Source organism: Papio anubis, chromosome 5 (assembly GCF_008728515.1).
Source record: "Papio anubis isolate 15944 chromosome 5, Panubis1.0, whole genome shotgun sequence".
Lineage (NCBI taxonomy): Eukaryota > Metazoa > Chordata > Mammalia > Primates > Cercopithecidae > Papio > Papio anubis.
Window position 1 is genome coordinate 170092513 of NC_044980.1, and position 18499 is coordinate 170111011.

Consider the following 18499-nt stretch of genomic DNA (forward strand, 5'->3'; position numbering starts at 1 on the left):
GCTGGCATAAGATCAGGGCTCCAGAATGAGTGACACGTGGGGTCTGCCGTGACACGTGGGGGAGGGGATGGGAAGCGGGGTGGTGGGCAAGAGAGGCCGTGCCCTGGGCCCCAGCACATGGAGGGCAGAGACCAGACACTCTCCCTCCCACTTTTGTCCACTATCTTTGGGCAGTAAACCAGGCCACAAACTCATCCAAGCTTTTCAATTCCCCCTCCTCCATAGGTCACCCTGCAACGGAGGCCTACACAGTGAGACTTCGGGGTAGGGATGCCAGAGTTCCTCCCTCTAGTCCAGGGACTCCTCCGGGGCCTTTTCGAAGACCTGGGGAAGGCAGGATGTAAGGTCTCAGACCCACTTGTGATAGTCTTGGACATGTGCCCTCTCAGTGGGCCCCCCTTGGAGAATGTGGGCAGAGATGCAGAGGCCTGTGAACCCCAGAACTGCTTTACAAGCTACCAGGCCCGTCCTGTCACCCACTCACACACCTTGCTAGTACGTGAGGTATGAGTGGAGGGGGGAGGAGCAAACTGGCCTCTAGCCTGACACTCTGATGGGGAGAGGTGTTCGCGGGATGGGGAAGAGGCTCCTTTTACTTGTCCTGCCTAATGTGTGGGAATATCTGCGAGAAAGGACGCTAAGGCGGAAACAGACTTTGAGAAGCCCCACCCTTGGACTCTTCCTCAGCTGCGGAGTGCCTAGGACCCTGGGAAGGCGCCAAGGAGCAGGAGTCAGGCCAGGAGACTCTGCAAGGCGTCCATGGGAGAGCAGGGTGGAGGGCACAGGAGCCTGGTAGCCTGTAGACTCAAAATCCCATCTCCACCAGGTAACCGTCTTGCAAAGACCAGTTTCCTTATTTACAACTCCTCCCACCGCGCAAGTGGAGAAAGAGCCAGCCGCGCCCAGGTCACAGTTTATTTGGCCCGCGCTACCAGTGGGCGGCCTGGCTGCCCGGCTAGGCGCCCTGCATGCGCAGCCCGCGTATGAGTTCGTGCACCGTCTTGTTGAGGATGCCCCCATGGACGCCGCGTCGGCCCATGAGCACCAGGAGCGCGCGCGGCGCGTGGCCCACGCACACGGCGCGCGGGTCCAGTCCCTTGGTGCGTGCGTCCAGCACGCCGTCGCCCTCGGCCAGCAGGTGGTCGCGGATGACGCAGCAGCGGCGGCCGCCCACGCTCAGGCCCGCCTGAAGGAAGGTGCAACGGTCGGGCCCCGTGAGCACACCCACCTCCTGCGGCGAGATGGCAGCCAGCAGGCCCCCGGGCCGCGAAGCCCACACGCAGCTGTTATCCGCATGGCCCACGATGGCCACGTCGTCGATGCGCTGGTCCCGCAACACTGCACTGATGTAGACCTTCCAGTCGCCCATCGCGCTCCGAGTGCGCCCCGCCGCCTCGTGCCTCTCGGAGCAATGTAGAGGCGCCACGCGGGGAAGGCCTGCGGCGCTGCGACGCAAGCTGGGGCTGTGACGTCACACAAGGCGCCGTACCGGAGGGACCACCCAGGCTGGGGCACGTGAGGCGTGGGCGTGTAGTGCAGGGGCAGTTCTAAGGTTATCCTGTAAGAAGGGTTTGGCAGAGCGCTGTGGCTCATTCCTGCAATCCCATCGCTTTGGGAGGCCCAGGCGGGAGAATCGCTTAAACTCAGCGAGATTTTAGGATCGTGTCGCTGCACTCCAGCCTGGGCCACAGAGCGAGGCCCCGTCTCTAAAAAAGAAAAAAACATTTAATTAAAAAAAATTTTTTTTGAGATGAGGTCTCACTATGTTGCCCAGGCGGATCAGGAACTTTTGAGCTCAAACAATCCTCCCGCTTCAGCCTCTCAAAGTGATGAGATTACAGGCGTGAACCACCGCATCTGGCCAATCTTTTTTTAATTTTAAAAAGCTGGTTTTGTGAACAAAAGGATGCTGTGTCTGGACAGCCAGACCTCCACCTGTAACCATTCAACCCCCAGATTGTGGTTCTTAAGCATGAGAGAACATCAGAATCCCCTGCAAGACTGTTTTTTTTTTTTTTTTTTTTTGAGACTGAGTCTGGCTCTGTCGCCCAGGCTGGAGTGCGGTGGCCGGATCTCAGCTCACTGCAAGCTCCGCCTCCCGGGTTCACGCCATTCTCCTGCCTCAGCCTCCCGAGTAGCTGGGACCACAGGCGCCCGCCACTTCGCCCGGCTAGTTTTTTTTTTGTATTTTTTAGTAGAGACGGGGTTTCACCGTGTTAGCCAGGATGGTCTCGATCTCCTGACCTCGTGATCCGCCCGTCTCGGCCTCCCAAAGTGCTGGGATTACAGGCTTGAGCCACCGCGCCCGGCCGCAAGACTGTTAAACAGATTGCTGGGCCCCACCCCAGACTTTCTGTTTAGCAGTGTAAAGTATAGCCCGATAATTTGCTATGTGTAACAAGTTCCCTGGTGAGGGTACTGCTAGCCAAGGGACTCTGAGACCTACTACCCTAGTGCGTGTTGGGGTGGGGACAATGATATGTCACCCACCCCTTAGGGTCCACGCCACAGTCAATGCTAACTCTCCCTCCCCCTCCCCCTCCCTCTTCCCCTCTCCCTCCCCCTCCCTCTCTCCCTCCCTCTCCCACCGTTTCAAGTGATTCTCCTGCCTCAGCCTCCTGAGTAGCTGGGACTACAGGCGCACGCCACCGTGCCAGCTAATTTTTTGTATTTTAGTAGAGACGAGGTTTGATCATGTTGCCTAGGCTGGTCTCGAACTCCTGAGCAATCCACCTGCCTTGGCCTCTCAAAGTGCTAGGATTACAGGCGTGAGCCACCGCGCCCGGCCAATGCTAAGTGTTTCTAACCATGATTCTCAACTTTGGCTGCACATGGAATTATCTGGGGAGTTTTGAAAATATACCACTACCCATGCCCCATCCCTAGACATAGTGATTTAATTGGTCTGAGGTGGAACTTGGGCATAGATTGGCTCAAAAACTCCCCAAGTGATCTTAGTGTATGGTCTGAGAACTATTGCTCTGTAAACAAAATGTTAGTGAGTTTCTCGTAAGGAATAACATGCAGGTTCTCCTTGCACAGGGCTTAGTACACAGTATCCTAGGCTCAGTAAACATTAGCTGGACCGGCATCTAGATTTTGCACGTTAAGATCTCATAGACCTTGTTCTCTGAGAGCTGTGGAGAAGCTGTAAATCGCTTTTCTGTCTTGGCATCTCCCGGCGGGACCCATGAAGAAAAGAGCTTTCCTTCTCAGCATTTTCAAAGCACTTTATTGAGTTCCTGCGCCATCCTGGCGCGGAGCTGGCCGCATTGGGGGAATGGGACACAATTTTGCCTTCCATGCCCCAGCCACTCTCCCACTGCGGAATCACCGAGGAGGGAAAGATGAGTCCCTGAGCAATCAGGAAGCGGTGTGCTCCCGGATCCAGGCCAGGTAGTAGGCCACATCGGTGTAGACGCCTGGCTTGTTGCGGTCACCACAGCCCGATCCCCAGCTGATGACGCCTTGCAGGGTGAGCCGGCGCTCTGCGGCTTGGTCCTCACACACCAGCGGGCCTCCGGAATCACCCTGGGTCGGAAACACGCAGCTCAGTGCTGTGGACCTGGGATTTGTGCCTGACGGCCTCGGGGAAGGGCGCCAACCGGGCTAAGGGCTCACCTGGCATGCATCGGTGCCGCCCTCGAGGAACCCTGCGCAGAGCATGCCGGGGAGGATGGAGGCTCCGTGCACGTCCGGTGCTGAGCAGCGCTCCAGGGAGAGGAAGGGTACCTGCGCCTCCTGCAGGAAGCTGGAATATTCCTCCGCCCCTGCGAACACCGAGCGCCTTCTTCACACCTCATCTGACAACGCTCGCCGCCCGGACGATGGACGAAGCTGCGCCAGGCGCTTCTAAACCCACTCATGCCCTTCCTCTCTTGCAGCAAGCCGGAGGGGGAGGAGATGCCATTAATTCAATTTCATAGGCAAGGAAGCTGAGGTCCAGGGAAGAGCCAGGATTTGAATGGGCGGGGCGGAAACAGAAACCCCACCCCCACCACCCATCCAGCGTCGCAGAACGTGGCTCCCACACTAGCCCGGAGCGCGGGGTCAGCGTCATAGTTGGACTTAGAAGCCCGGCGCCCAGAGGAAACCAAGAGCAAGTTCGATTATCCCTGTATCCCCAGGAGATTTGGGGAATCCCAGCAGTGAATCCCAGGCCCTGGGTGGCCCTACACATTCTCACAACCCATCAGGTCAGCGCCACCCATTCTGTAGGCACCCGGAATGATAACACAGTCGCGGGCTTCTCCCGCCTAACCCGGTGATCAAAGGCCTCCTCTCCTACCCTGCCCCTAGCAGTTGTGCCTACCCTCGAACTGGTGGCCCCAGCCAGCCACCTGGCAGAGCGCGGGCTCGGAGGGTCGCGCGGCGCCGCTTGGCAGGCACACCGGCTGAACGTAAGGCGACAGGAGCGCGCAGCTGCCGTCCGCATCCTCCTGAAGGCGCAACAGAGCTAACCCGGGCCGAGAGGAGCGTGAGGCGGGGATGCCGGGGGCCCATCCTCTCTTCCCGTCCCCTCGGGGCGCCCCCACGCACCCAGGTCGTGCTGGTAGCTGACGGGCGAGAAGGCCTCGTGCAAGCGGTAGGAGCGCACGGCCAGAGTCTGGCACTGTTCACAGCTGTGGTTATGGCGTTCCTGGCCGAGTACTACCGTCAGATCCTCGGGTGCCGGCCTGCGGGCGGGTAGGGGAGAGGCAGAACGCTCAGACCTGGCCACAAGCGTTCTGGGGAAGCCCCCTGCTCCCGAACCCCATCTCGTGTTCCAGATTCCTCCCCGGGAGCTCTGGAGGGGCGTGGAAAGAAGGGTGGGGCGGGAGAAGGTAGGGCACGGGTTCGGGTGCAGCGTGGAAGCAGCGCTGGGAGACGGAGGAGCCGCGGTCCCTGGGGCGGCGCTGGGCGGGCGGGTACTCGCCGGTCCTGCAGGCAGTGAGCAGCCGTCAGCACCCAGCAGGGGGCGATGAGGCTGCCGGCGCAGAAACTGTGGCCCCAGTACAGCGCGGCGATGTAGGGGTGCGCCCCGCGTAGCGCCACCAGCCCGCCAACGACGCGGGTCATCGAAGACAGACTCTTGCGGAGCCGCTGCCCGCAGCTCACTGAGCCGTTCCGGGTCAGGCGAGGCGGCTGCTCCTGCTTCACTGGCAAGGCTGTGGAGGAGCCGGGGCTGAGGACGCGGAGCCCGCGACCCGCCGGCCGGAATCTAGCTCGCCGCCCAGAGCCCTCTCGGCTCCTCCTTCCCCCCGCTTCCTAACCTCCCGGGGTCTGGGACTGAGGCGGGGTCCGGGTCGTGGGCTGAAGCTTCGGCGGTGCCGGCTGCGGGGGCATGAGTGGGACATGAAGCCCAGGGGACACTGGGGTCGGAGGCGCCGCCTGGGTTGGGGCCTGGCACTGTGCCACGTCGCAGTACTCCCAGCTTAGCCTGTCGCCGATCAGCACGAAGCACCACGGGCGGATGTCGTTGTCCGGGTTCCTGTAGCCACACGAGGGGGCGCCGTTAGAACCCCGGGAGCCCGGGGCCCTCGGGCGGAGGGGTCACCCAGCCCCACGCGGCGCACCGGCAGAAGGCGTGGCCGCCCAGTCCCCAGTTCCGCGCTTGCTCGGCCGTCACGTTCCGGTAGGTGGCCTCCGAGGTCCACGGCTGACAGGGCGCACCCGAGAGCGTGGTCCTGGCCAGGCCGCGGTAGCTGAGCCCGCGGCCATCATAGCAGCTCGCCTTGGTGTCTGAGGAGAGAGGGGGCTCCCTGGGCAGCCAGGGCTGGGCTCTCCTGCCGCCCTCTCATCCGCTTTCTGCACGCTCCCTCCTCCTCCCTGGCAAGCCCGTCCCACCTGGGGGCTGGCCTTCTGCTTCCTCCAGACCCTCACTCACCCAAGTCGCAGAAGGGTCCGGTGTAGCCCACGGGGCAGTGGCACAGGCGGTGGCCCTCCACCTCTAGGCAGCGACCCCCATGGAGGCACAGGTTGGTGCGGCAGGCTTGGGGAGGGAACGCAGTGAGCCACCCCGGGCCTAAAGAGCCCCCCAGAGAGCTCTCCTTCCCGGCACACCACCCGGCCTCCTGCCAGCCTGTCTTCCTGACGCTCCTCCTTGGCCCGTTCCCAACCATCTGCTCACCCTGGCTGGCCAGCTGCTGGCAGTGGGCATCAGGACCCTTGCACTGGCATCTGGCCACAGCTGCTTGCTCAGATCTATACCATATCTCATTCTCGTGGAAAAACCGGAGAAGCTGAGGCTCAAAGCACTTCTCTGAGGACAAAGAGGGACAGTGGTTCAGGAGAGTCTAGGACCATGCCAAGTCTCCTGGTATCCAACGACCTCTTCTGCAGGCCCAGGGTTGCCCCTGTCCCCCAGCACCCCTGCCCGGGTCCTCAGCGTCTCCTCACCTCTCTGGCAGTGGTTCCCAGTGAGGTGTTGTGGACAGAGACAGTGGGTGCCACTCAGCGTGTTCACACAGGTCCCCCCTTTCTGGCAGGGGCTGTGTTTACTGCAGTGGTCTGAGAGATGGACACGGTGGGAGGAAGAGCAGGGAGCTGAGTCAGACAGTTGGGGGCCAAGGCCCTACTTGAACCTACTTGCCTTGTGACCTTGCTACTCCAAGTTTCCAAGGCTTAGTTTACCCACCTGCAAAATGGGACCACTCCTTCCCAGAACTCTCCCTCTGGACTTCCAAAGGGTATTGTGGAGGGAGAGAAGGGGCTGGGCCCAGAATCCCAGGTGTGTGGGGTCTGGTGATACCAGGAGAGTAATGAGGCAGGAGGAGAGAGCCCCGGGCCACCCCAGAGGCTGTGTGTAGCACCTTTCACTTTCTTGGGCTCCACACAGTATCCCCATCGCTGGTCCTCATCAAAGTTAGGGCTGGTAGCACACCTGTAGAAAGAGACAAGACTTCCCTGCTCTGCCCAGGGGCCTGGCCCACCCTCCCCTATCACAGCCCCCTCTCACTGAGCAGAGTTCCTTAGACAGAAGGACAGCCAGGGCCCATGTCTCCCAGGCCCCTGCTCCAACTCCTCTGCGTAGTCTTACCAGGTCTGAGGGCCTGGCCGGCCCTTGTGGGTACATTTGTGGTACAGCCGCCGGTGGTACTGGAAGGGGAAGTGGCAGGGCTCCCCGGTGACAGTGAGAACTGCAGGGACAACACACTCCCTGAGGACTTCCCCTGTACTCAACTGTGCAGGCACTGCCCCTCAGGGTCTGGTTGGGAAAGGACAGACCCTCAAAAAGGCCGCTGTGCATTGAAAACACTTTCTGCTTTAAAAGTTGGCCGGTGGCTCAAGCCTGTAATCCCAGCACTTTGGGAGGCCGAGGCAGGCGGATCATGAGGTCAGGAGATTGAGACCATCCCGGCTAACACGGTGAAACCCCGTCTCTACTAAAAATACAAAAAAATTAGCCAGGCATGGTGGTGGGTGCCTGTAGTCCTAGCTACTTGGGAGGCTGAGGCAAGAGAATGGCGTGAACCCAGGAGGCGGAGCTTGCAGTGAGCTGAGATCACGCCACTGCACTCCAGCCTGGGTGACAGAGAGAGACTCCGTCTCAAAAAAAAAAAAAAAGTTGGGTTTAGGACTCAGACAGCTGGAGTAGACTGACTCCACCACCTGCTAGCTGTGTGACCTTGGGTAAGTCTGCAGTCCCAAGGCCAGGAAGAGCACTTGTCAGAAAGCAGGCACTTAATAATACTTGTTGAACGTTGAAGTCACTGTTAACCACTCTGAGCCTTGGTTTCCTTATCTGAAAAATGGCAGTAATAATACTACAGTTGATCCTCATTATTTTCTGGTTCTATATTTGAGAACATGCCTACTTGCTAAATTTTATTTGTAACTCCCAAGTCAATACTTGAAATGCTTTCATGGCCATTTGTGGACATGCACAGAGCAGTAAAAAATTTGCACACTCCCAGTTAAGGTTCAACAAGGCGTCACACTGCTGCTTTTGTTTCAGCTGTCGTATTGAACGAGTGTCCTTTTCAATCTACTTAGCGCAACGTTTTTCACACTTTGTGCTTTTGCTGGGGATTTTGCTTTTGGAAATGGCCCCTGAGCCTCCTGCTCAAGAGTTGTATAGTTCCTAAGCACAAGAAGGCTACCTTAGGGAGAAAGCGTGTGTTAGATACACTTCATTCAGGTGTGAGCTATAGTGTCATCAGCTTAGCATTGATGAATCAGCAACACATACATTAAATAAAACGTCTTTAAACAGAATCACACATAAAACGAGATTATATACTGTTGGTTGATGAAAATGTTGTGACCAGAAGCTCACAGGAACCTAATACTGTTTGCCAGTTCAATGTTCACTGTGATTTTACAGAACATAATCACCGCGAATAATGAGAATTGCCTGTGTCTTCTTCAGAGGAATTGTCGTGAGGCTTCATGAGATAATGCCGTGAAATGCTGAGCAGTGTCTGGCACATAGTACCTGCTTAATAAGCTTCTGCCACTATTTTGTTAAAGGCAAAGCGCACTTGCCAAGTACCAAACCAGAACCAGGACAGTAAATGGAAATGGATCTGAGATGAACCTATAAGATGCAAATGGCGGCTGGGCGCGGTGGCTCATGCCTGTAATCCCGGCACTTTGGGAGGCTGAGGTGGGTGGATCACCTGAGGGCAGGAGTTTGAGACCAGCCTGGCCAACATGGTGAAACCTCATCTCCACTAAAAAATACAAAAATTAGCTGAGCATGAAGGTGCGTTCCTGTAATCCCAGCTACTCGGGAGGCTGAGGCAGAAAACTGCTTGAACCCAGAAGGTGGAGATTGCAATGAGCCAAGATGGCGCCATTACACTCCAGCCTAGGGGACAGAGCGAGACTCCATCCCAAAAAAAAAAAAAAAGATGCAAATGGGATGGACGGACAGAGAGGAGGGGGACACTAGGCAGGGCATTAGGCAAGCATAGGGCACCAAGGTTGGGTAAGGCAAGAGGGAGGAGAAACTTTTGGGTGTGGGGTGAAGAGAGGAGGCTGAGGGAGTCCAGGGTTGGAATGAGCTGGGCCTCAATGCCATGCTTAGGGACTCAACCCCACCAAGTCAGGCCCACCAGGTTAGGGTCTATCTGGTTCACAGGCCCTGCTATGTGGCATGCTCTAGGTAAATTTTCTTTTTTTTTGAGACGGTGTCTTGCTCTGTTGCCCAGCACTTTGACAGACTCTTGCTCTGTTTGCCCAAGCTGGAGTGCAATGGTGTGATCTTCATTCACTGCAACCTTCATCCTCCTGGGTTCAAGCAATTCTCCTGCCTCAGCCTCCCAAGTAGCTGGGACTACAGGCACATGCCACCATGCCTGGCTAATTTTTGTACTTTTAGTAGAGACAGCGTTTCACCATGTTGGCCAGACCAGTCTCGAACTCCTGACCTCGTGATCCACCTGCCTTGGCCTCCCAAAGTGCTGGGATTACAGGCATGAGCCACCATGCCTGACCTCTAGGTAATTTAGTGTCTGGAAGAATGAAAGCAATGAGGAGCTATGGCAGGGCTTGAGGAAGGGGGAAATGGCAGGTACCCCTCATCTAAAAGGTAGTTTAATAATAAAAGCTAATTTTTTTTGAGACAGAGTCTCGCTGTGTCGCCCAGGCTGGAGTGCAGTGGCGCGATCTCGGCTCACTGCAAGCTCCGCCTCCTGGGTTCACGCCATTCTCCCGCCTCAGCCTCCGAGTAGCTGGGACTACAGGCGCCTGCCACCATGCCGGGCTAGTTTTTTGTATTTTTAGTAGAGACAGGGTTTCACAATGTTAGCCAGGATGGTCTCGATCTCCTGACCTCGTGATCCACCCGCCTCAGCCTCCCAAAGTGCTGGGATTACAGGCTTGAGCCACCGCGCCCGGCCAATAAAAGCTAATATTTTTAAAGCATTTCCATGCACCATTCCATTCAGGTGATGGACTGAATGCCTCACATGGGTTTTCCTTCTCAACAACCCTAAGAGGTTTACTATTATCAACCTGGTTTCGCAGAAGGGGAAATTGAAGCTTAGAGAACTCAGATTTGATTCTCACCCAGAGTCACCCAGCTCATAAGTGATAAAGCTGGGATTCAGAGGCATTCGAATGCCAGAGACCAGCTCTTGATCCTTCCTTGCCCATTGAAGGTCCTGGCCTCTGTGTGGCATGATTGATGCCCACGAGACATACTGGTGAAAGGAAAAGAAGGGGAAAAGCTGGGGAAACTGAGGAAGGCTGGCAGGATCCCAGGTGTGATGGCACCAGCAGCACATATCTCAAGCACCTGCTCTGAGCCAGGCTCGTGGGCACTTAGACACAGTTATGCCCTGCCCTCAAGGATCACACAGCTCACGATCACTCTGGTGCCCATGGGCATAAGACCTAGCACCAAGTAGGCACAAGACTAGATTGTCTTGAGACTGCACATGCCGCACCATACACATCCCCACCCAAGGGTTCTCAGGAGGAGGAGCCACTTACCGACTGTGTGCTCTTCAGCTTTGTACTTATGCTCCTTGGGTGCTTTCCAAGGTGGAATCTACAAGGGAGAGAAGAAGGCAGGGAACTGCCTAGAAGTCATAGCCTGCCACCGATCTGTTGCTAGTCTGCAGCTTCCTCTCACAGCCCAGAAATGCAGAGATTTCCTCCCAAGACCCAAACCCTTTCTACCTCCTCCCATTGTCTTCTTAAGGCCCATCTCCCCCAGAAATGTCGGCTGTGCCCTTGTATCCACCCAGTCTGGTTATCTGTCTCCTCTGCCTGGGCCTTCGGGGCTGGCCTCACCTTTCCACATAGCCTCCTGGTCACCTGAACCCACAGGTCATGAGCAGAGACCATGGCTGTGATAGCGACCGCCCCCACCCCAGGACCATCCTGGGACAATCCTGGTTCCCACAGCACTCACCGAAAGTGTTGACTCCAGGCTCACCAGCAGGAACCCCAGGAGCAGCAGAGCCCTCATGGCGTCTGTCCGTTGGTCCAACTGCCTGCCCAGGAGTCCAGATCAATAGGGTTGGCCAAAGGTCTTGGAAATAGGGATTGGTCAAGCTGCCCCCCTGAGCCTGGTGGGGCACAGGCTGTTTATGGAAAGCCAAGTGGACTGACTTCCTTGGTCACCCGCTGAGGGCCAGGAAGTTGGGAGTTAGTGGGTGGGGGTGGAATGATGAAGAGCTGGGCTCCTCCTCTCTTTTCTAGACGGTGGGACTGGAAGCAGGAGAAGGGACGTTCTTGTGCTCTGGGTCCTGTGGAGATGAGGAGGTTAAGGAGATCAAAGAGAAGCTGCCTTTCACGGGCATCTTGGAGTCCACTGCGAAGTGTGTTCGTTTTCTATTGTCATGTAACAAATTGCCATAAACTCAGCAGCTTACAACAATGCCCATTTTCAATTTTTTTTTTAATTTTCTTTTTTCGAGACAGAGTTTCACTCTTGTTGCTCAGCTGGAGTGAAATGGCACGATCTTGGCTCACTGCAGCCTCTGCCTCCCGGGTTCAAGCGATTCTCCTGCCTCAGCCTCCCAAGTAGCTGGGATTACAGGCAACCACCACCACGCCCAGCTCATTTTTGTATTTTTAGTAGACACAGGGTTTCATCATGTTGTCCAGGCTGGTCTCGAACTCCTGTCCTCAGGTGATCCACTCTCCTCGACCTCCCAAAGTGCTAGGATTACAGGCGTGAGCCACTGTGCCCAGCCAGTACCCACTTACTAATTCACAACTCCGTAGTTTAAAAATCCCATGCGGGGAAGATTCACTTCCAAGCTCATTCAGGTTGTCTGCAGAATTCAGTTCCTTATGGTTGCAGGAATGGGGTCCCTACTTCCTTGCAGGCTGTCAGCCAGGGGCTATCCTCGGCTCCCTGAGGCCTGTGTTTCTGGTCATGTGTCTCCTTTTTTTTTTTTTTTTTTTTTTGAGATGGAGTTTCACTCTGTCCCCCAGGCTAGAGTGCAGTGGCGCCATCTCAGCTCACTGCAAGCTCCACCTCCCGGGTTCACGCCATTCTTCTGCCTCAGTCTCTCGGGTAGCTGGGACTACAGGCACGTGCCACCATGCCCAGCTAATTTTTTGTATTTTTAGCAGAGATGGAATTTCACCGTGTTAGCCAGGATGGTCTGGATCTCCTGACCGTTATTTGCCCACCTTGGCCTCCCAAAGTGCTGGGATTACAGGCCTGAGCCATCGTGCCCGGCCCAGGTGAGTTCTTAAAAGGAGACACATGGCGGGGCCCGGTGACTCACGCCTGTAATCCTAACACTTTGGGAGGCCGAGGTGGGCGGATCACAAGGTCAGGAGATCGAGACCATCCTGGCTAACATGGCGAAACCCTGTCTCTACTAAAAATACAAAAAATTAGCCTGGCGTGGTGGCGGGCGCCTGTAGTCCCAGCTACTCGGGAGGCTGAGGCAGGAGAATGATGTGAGCCCAGGAGGTGGAGCTTGCAGTGAGCCTAGGTCATGCCACTGCACTCCAGCCTGGGCGACAGAGTGAGACTCCGTCTCAAAAAAAAAACAGAAACAAAAACAAACAAAAAAAACTCACTTGATTAGGTCAGGCCCACCAAAGTCATTGTCTTTTTTTTTTTTTTTTTTTTAGACACAGTCTGGCTCTGTCCCCCAGGCTGGAGTGCATGGCACGATCTCAGCTCACTGCAAGCTCCGCCTCCAGGGTTCACGCCATTCTCCTGCCTCAGCCTCCCGAGTAGCTGGGAATACAAGTGTCCACGACCACACCAGGCTAATTTTTTGTATTTTTAGTAGAGACAGAGTTTCACTGTGTTAGCCAGGATGGCCTCGATCTCCTGACCTCGTGGTCCGCCCACGTTAGCCTCCCAAAGCACTGGGATTACAGGCGTGAGCCACCGCACCTGGCCCTGCCATTCTCCTTATTTTAAGGTCAATTTGGGACTTTAATTACATATGCAAAATTCTTTCACAGAAGCATCTACATTCGTGTTTAACAGAATAACTGGGAAGTGTGCAAGCATCAGGGGTAGAGATCTTGGGGCCATATTAGCATTCTACCAACCACAGGAAGTGAGGCAAGAAAGCAAATGATTTCATGAGAAAAGTGCTAAACCAAGGGGCACTAAGTTGTGCAGCTGGAACACAAGAGAAGATGGGTTCTGCCCAGTATCTGTCCTGGTTCGGTAATGACACCTTGATTTTTCCTTTAACAATGACTCCTCTCTTACTTCTTCCATGGGCTCTAGTGCTGCCAGCTCTACCCTCAGAACTAGGGCTATGGGTGTGGCCTAGGTCTGGCCATTCAGGGCATGGCATGGACCTAGGTCTGGCCAATCAGGGCATGACATCTCTACTCCACAGTGATTGGTTCAGAGATAAGCATATACACAACTTAGGCCAATTAAAGTGCTAGTTTAGGACTTTTGCCAGAACTTTTGGGAAAGCAAAAAAGTTGCACTGGGGTTACTAAGCACAGAGCATGTGGGTCTGAACACGTTGATGATCACCTTTGTCACTGTCTAGGGAGGGCCTGTTTGAGAATGAAGCCTACACATAGGAAAAGCAGAGCAAACAGGGCAGAAAGGATGGAGGGATGCTGTGGCAGACGGCCTCAAAGACAGTCCCCATTGATCTTCACCACCTAGGATTCATGCCTTTGTATAGTGTCCTCCCACATTGAGTTAGGGCTGTTCAGTGTGTCCTTTAGAATATGACAGAAGTGGCTGGGTGCAGTGGCTCACGCCTGTAATCCCAGCACTTTGGGATGCCAAGGCAGGCGGATCACTTGAGGTCAGGAGTTCAAGACTGGCCTGGCCAACATGTTGGCCAAACCCCGTCTCTGAAAAATACAAGAATTAGCTGGGCGTAGCGGCACGTGCCTGTAATCCCAGCTACCCGGGAGGCTGAGGCAGGAGAATCACTTGAACCCAGGAGGCAGAAGTTGTAGTGAGCAGAGATTGCACCATTGCACTCCAGCCTGGGCGACAGAGACTGTCTACCAAAAAAAAAAAAAAAAAAAAAAAAAAGAATATGGCAGAAGTGAGGGTGTTGGACTTCCAAACCCAGGTCATAAAAGACATTGCAGTTTCTGCCTCAGTCTCTTGGATTGCTCACTCTGAAGGAAGCCAGCCACTACACTCTAAGGACACGCATGCAGCCCTGCAGAGAAGCCCATGTAGGGAGAAGGTAAAGCGCCCTGCTGACTGCCAGTGCCAATTTGACAGCCACATGAATGAGCTGCCTTGGAAGTGGATACTGCAGCCCTGACTGATATTTGGCTTGCAATCTTGTGAAAGACCTCAAGGCAAAACCGACCATCAGAAACTGTGATAAATCATCATTAAATGTTGTTGCTTTAAGCCACAAGTTAGGGTGATTTGTTATACAACATTTGAGAACTAATACTGATGGACTGATTTCTCATGACTTTGACAGCCTAGATCCTAAAACTAGAAGTATCCTTAAGACTTGGTCAGTTATGGCCAGGCACAGCGGCTCATGCCTGTAATCCCAACACTCTGCGGGGCTGGGAATCACTTGAGGATCACTTGAGCCCAGGAGTTCAAGACTGATGTAGGCAACATAGTGAGATCCCAACTCTCTGGCTAAAATTTAACATTAGCCAGGCGTGGTGGCACGTGCCTGTACTTTCAGCTACTTGTGAGGCTGAGGCAGGAGGATTGCTTGAGCCCAGAGGTCCAGAATGCTGTGAGCTATGATTGTGCCACTGCACTCCAGCTTGGGAAACAGAGTGAGACTGTATCTCAAAAAAAAAAAAAAAAAAAAAAAAAAAAAAAGACTTCTCAGTTATATGAGCCAATAAAACCAATTTGAGTGGACTTCTGTCACTTTCAGTTAGAGTCCTAAGTTATCCCATAAGTAATTTACGGGAAATGAAAACAGAACGGAGCAATGTATTAATTCTGCTGGAAGACAGGCAGGCTGCGGAAGACTTCTTGGAACAGAAACGCAGAAAGAGGAGGGCAGGAGAGGAGGGGCATCCTTCCAACCTCTGGTTTCGAAGTCATTGATGTGACAGCTGTTAACTCCACGATGAAAGTGAAACTATTAGATGCATTGACGAGTCATTAAAGCGAAAGCACCTTTGTCACCTTTTTTTTTGTTGTTGTTTTAAAGAGACAGGGTCTTACTAAGTTGCCCAGGCTGGCCTGCAAATCCTGGGCGCAAGTGATCCTCTTGCCTCAGCCTCCTGAGTAGCTGGGATTACAGGTGTATGCCACCATGCCTGGCTCTGTCAATTCTTTTTTTTTTTTTTTTGAGACAAGAGTCTCCCTCTGTCGCCCAGGCTGGAGTGCAGTGGCGCGATCTCGGCTCACTGCAAGCTCCGCCTCCCGGGTTCGTGCCATTCTCCTGCCTCAGCCTCCCGAGTGGCTGGGACTAGAGGCGCCCGCCACCACCCCCGGCTAATTTTTGCATTTTTAGTAGAGACGGGGTTTCATCGTGTTAGCCAGGATGGTCTCGATCTCCTGACCTCGTGACCCGCCCGCCCTGGCCTCCCAAAGTGCTGGGATTATAGGCGTGAGCCACTGCGCCCGGCCGGCTCTGTCAATTCTTGGTTGCACCTGAGTATAGACCCTGGCCCTAAGGCCACTCCCACATTGGCTCCTTCCTCTCGGGGAGAAGGCAGCTGTTCCTCTAAATGGAAGGCGCCTTTTGAACAAGTCTTCGCCCCAAGCAGGGGTTTGAGGCAGAGTGAGTAATACAACTGCACAGAAGCCTGAATGCAGCATGTCAAATGGGGAATGTGGTGAGCATAGGGAGCCTTGTAGGGAGTGTGAGATGAGGCGTGAGGTGGACATTAATGGGCATTTGGATGTTCAACATCCATCTCCCTTCCTCTTCCCCTCCCAGTTTCATTTTGTGATCACGCCTCCCCAGTTGTGGTGGTGAAAGGCTACTTTATTGGCCAGGCGCAGTGGCTCACGCCTGTAATCCCAGCACTTTGGGAGGCCAAGGTGGGCGGATCACAAGATCAGGAGATTGAGACCAGCCTGGCTAACACAGTGAAACCCCGTCTCTACTAAAAATACAAAAAATAAGCCGGGCCAGGTGGCGGGCGCCTGTAGTCCCAGCTATTCAGGAGGCTGAGGCAGGAGAATGGTGTGAACCTAGGAGGCGGAGCTTGCAGTGAGCCAAGTTCGTGCCACTGCACTCCAGTCTGGCTGACAGAGTGAGACTCTGTCTCAAATATATATAAATATATATATTTTTTTCTTTTCTTTCTTTTTTATTTTTTGAGGCAGGGTGTCACTCTGTTGCTCAGGCTAGAGTGCAGTGGCATGATCATGGCTCACTGCAGGCTTAACGTCCCAGGCTCTAAGCGATTCTCCCACCTCAGCCTACCAAGTAGCTGGTATACAGGTGTGCACCACCACACCCAGCTAATTTTTTAATTTTTTGTAGAGGTGAGGTGTCACTATGTTCCCCAGGCTGGTCTCAAACTCCTGGGCACAAGCTATCTCCTCAACCTCAGCTTCCCAAAGTACTGGGATTACAGGTATGAGCCACTGCACCATATTTTTCAAATATTTGAATATTTGAATATTTCTCAAATCTCTCCATCTCTCTCAATTTCTACTGCCTCTTCTTTGACTTCCAGAAAATTCAAGGTGGCTACAGCTGTGAAACACAATTTGAGAGCCAGTGATGGACGTCTATCATTTCCTGTTTACCATTCATTCTCCCTGCTTCTAGAAATGGCCTTCAGTGTTTCTTTGGGGAATCGCTCCTCTCCACTCTGCATCAATATACATAAAATAAAGTCTACCCCATCCCTTGGCTGAGGGTGGAGTGGGCATTTGATCTAGACCTGGCCAATCAGAACACCACCTCTGCCTGTCTTCAGCGGTTGGTTCAAAATGAACACCTGAATTAGCTGGGTGTGGTGGCACACGCCTGTGGTCCTAGCTACCTAGGAGGCTGAGGTGGGATGATGGCTTGAGCCCAGGAGGCAGAGATTGCAGTGAGCCAAGATGGCACCACTGCACTCTAGCCTGGACGACAGAGCCAGACCCTATCTCAAAGAAAAAAAAAAAAAAAAAAAAAAGAACACCTAACCCACATCAAACCAGTGAGAGGCAGCCCCAGGATTTTTGCTGGAATTATAAAGCTAGAGGCGTTCTCTTTCCATGGAGGTTGCCACATTCCTAGCAAATGAGCCTGGAGCTGCTGGCAGCCATCTTTAACATCTCAAAAGGAGAACCTACCTGAGAATAAAGATAATAAAGATTAAAAGCAGAGACAGAGTATGGACGCTGGGCACGGTGGCTCACGCCTGTAATCCCAGCACTTTGGGAGGCTGAGGTGGATGGATTATCTGAGGTCAGGAGTTCGAAACCAGCCTGGCCACCATGGTGAAACCCCACCTCTACTAAAAATACAAAAAAAATAGCTGGATGTGGTGGCGTGCCTGTAATCCCAGCTACCTGGTAGGCTGAGGCAGGAGAATTGCTTGAACCTGGGAGGCAGAGGCTGCAGTGAGCTGAGATAGTATCACTGCATTCCAGCCTGGCAACAGAGTAAGACTCCGTCTCAAAAAAAAATAAAGAGCAGAGCCACGGTATGAAGAGAGAGATTTTGGGCCGGGCATGGTGGCTCACACCTGTAATCCCAGCACTTTTGGAGGCTGAGGCAGCTAGATCACGAGGTCAAGAGATCGAGACCATCCTGGCCAACATGGTGAAACCCCGTCTCTACTATAAAATAAAAAAAAAAAATAGCCAGGCGTGGTGGCATGCAACTGTAGTCCCAGCTACTCGGGAGGTTGAGGCAGGAGAATTGCTTGAACCAGGAAGGTGGAGGTTGCAGTGAGCCGAGATCACGCCACTGCACTCTGGCCTGGCAACAGAGCGAGACTCCATCTCAAAAAAAAAGAAAAAAAAGAAAAAGACAGATTTTGAATGACACCATTTAAGACCCAGCATCCAGAGACGTTTGAAGTCAGAACCACCCCCTATGCTTTTCTGTTACTTGAACCCCAAAATTCCTTTTTTTGCCTAAGCCACTTTTAGTTTCAACCAAAAGTCCTAACTTATGCTGCCAGAGTTCATGCACTGTTACCAGGAAGTTCCTAAAACAAAACAAAGCAAAACAAACCCTTCATGTGATTGTGATGGGTAAGTCAATAGTTTAAAGGACAGGAAAATACCGACCTTAGAAGCAAGGTAGGGAAGCTCTGGACTTGAGTCAGGAAGCCTTCCACTCCCACCTTGGCCACCGCCCTGCAGTGTGATGATGGCTAAGAAGCTCGGCCTGTCTCAATCTGCATTGCCACGCCTCTGTAGGGAGGGATGGGCACTCATGCTGTCTGATAGACTTGTTGAGGTGTTTGAATGGGATTGCATGTGAAAAGGCAGAACCTGGCATGTGGTTGGAGCTCAGTCCATAGAGGTGTACAAAGAAACTTTCCAATGCGGATACATTTTTCTCTCTAATTTCTGCACACTTGTCCCCAGATCTTCTTGCACATCTGCCTGTCTTCCACCAACTCCTTTAGACCAGAGCAGAAAGGCACTGTCCCCTTGCCCTGGCTTCTGTCTTTCTACAGCTGGGCTTACCTGCCCAGGTAGCTGGGATTACAG

At 53.9% G+C, this 18499-nt stretch overlaps 2 protein-coding genes across 7 annotated transcripts; both read right to left on the reverse strand.

The window, feature by feature from the left end:
- Positions 1-900: 900 nt before the first annotated feature.
- PFN3 (profilin 3) lies at positions 901-1448 on the reverse strand. Its single transcript, XM_003900590.5, has one exon. The coding sequence runs from the start codon at positions 1367-1369 to the stop codon at positions 956-958; it is 414 nt and encodes a 137-aa protein (XP_003900639.1). The 5' UTR covers positions 1370-1448; the 3' UTR covers positions 901-955.
- Positions 1449-3209: 1761 nt separating this feature from the next.
- F12 (coagulation factor XII) lies at positions 3210-18199 on the reverse strand. Of its 6 annotated transcripts, none has more exons than XM_009209645.4 (15): positions 18071-18199; positions 10844-11180; positions 10420-10477; positions 7019-7118; positions 6792-6862; positions 6379-6489; positions 6110-6241; positions 5867-5971; positions 5556-5721; positions 5253-5470; positions 4916-5147; positions 4540-4676; positions 4313-4456; positions 3733-3877; positions 3210-3531 (listed from the first exon to the last, which is right to left on the reverse strand). In XM_009209645.4, the coding sequence occupies exons 2-15, from the start codon at positions 10898-10900 to the stop codon at positions 3222-3224; spliced, it is 1986 nt and encodes a 661-aa protein (XP_009207909.2). In that variant the 5' UTR covers positions 10901-11180; positions 18071-18199; the 3' UTR covers positions 3210-3221. The 6 variants fall into 6 exon arrangements, with proteins under 6 accessions (XP_009207909.2, XP_009207907.2, XP_021795703.2 ...); XM_009209643.4 differs by having other exon boundaries at positions 3622-3877; XM_021940011.2 differs by having other exon boundaries at positions 3622-3877; positions 10844-10925; positions 18071-18196.
- Between the last annotated feature and the right edge of the window lie 300 nt (positions 18200-18499).

Excerpts from the sequence above, each read along its gene's own strand:
- F12 (XM_009209643.4), bottom strand. The coding sequence starts at position 10,900 with ATGAGGGCTCTGCTGCTCCTGGGGTTCCTGCTGGTGAGCCTGGAGTCA. Across the intron at positions 5,972-6,109 it reads CCAGCAGCTGGCCAGCCAGG|CCTGCCGCACCAACCTGTGC; the intron begins GTGAGCAGATGG and ends TCCCTCCCCAAG. Across the intron at positions 3,878-4,312 it reads CTGGGGCCACCAGTTCGAGG|AGAGGAAGGGCATGAGTGGG; the intron begins GTAGGCACAACT and ends GCTTGCTGCAAG.
- PFN3 (XM_003900590.5), bottom strand. The coding sequence starts at position 1,369 with ATGGGCGACTGGAAGGTCTACATCAGTGCAGTGTTGCGGGACCAGCGC.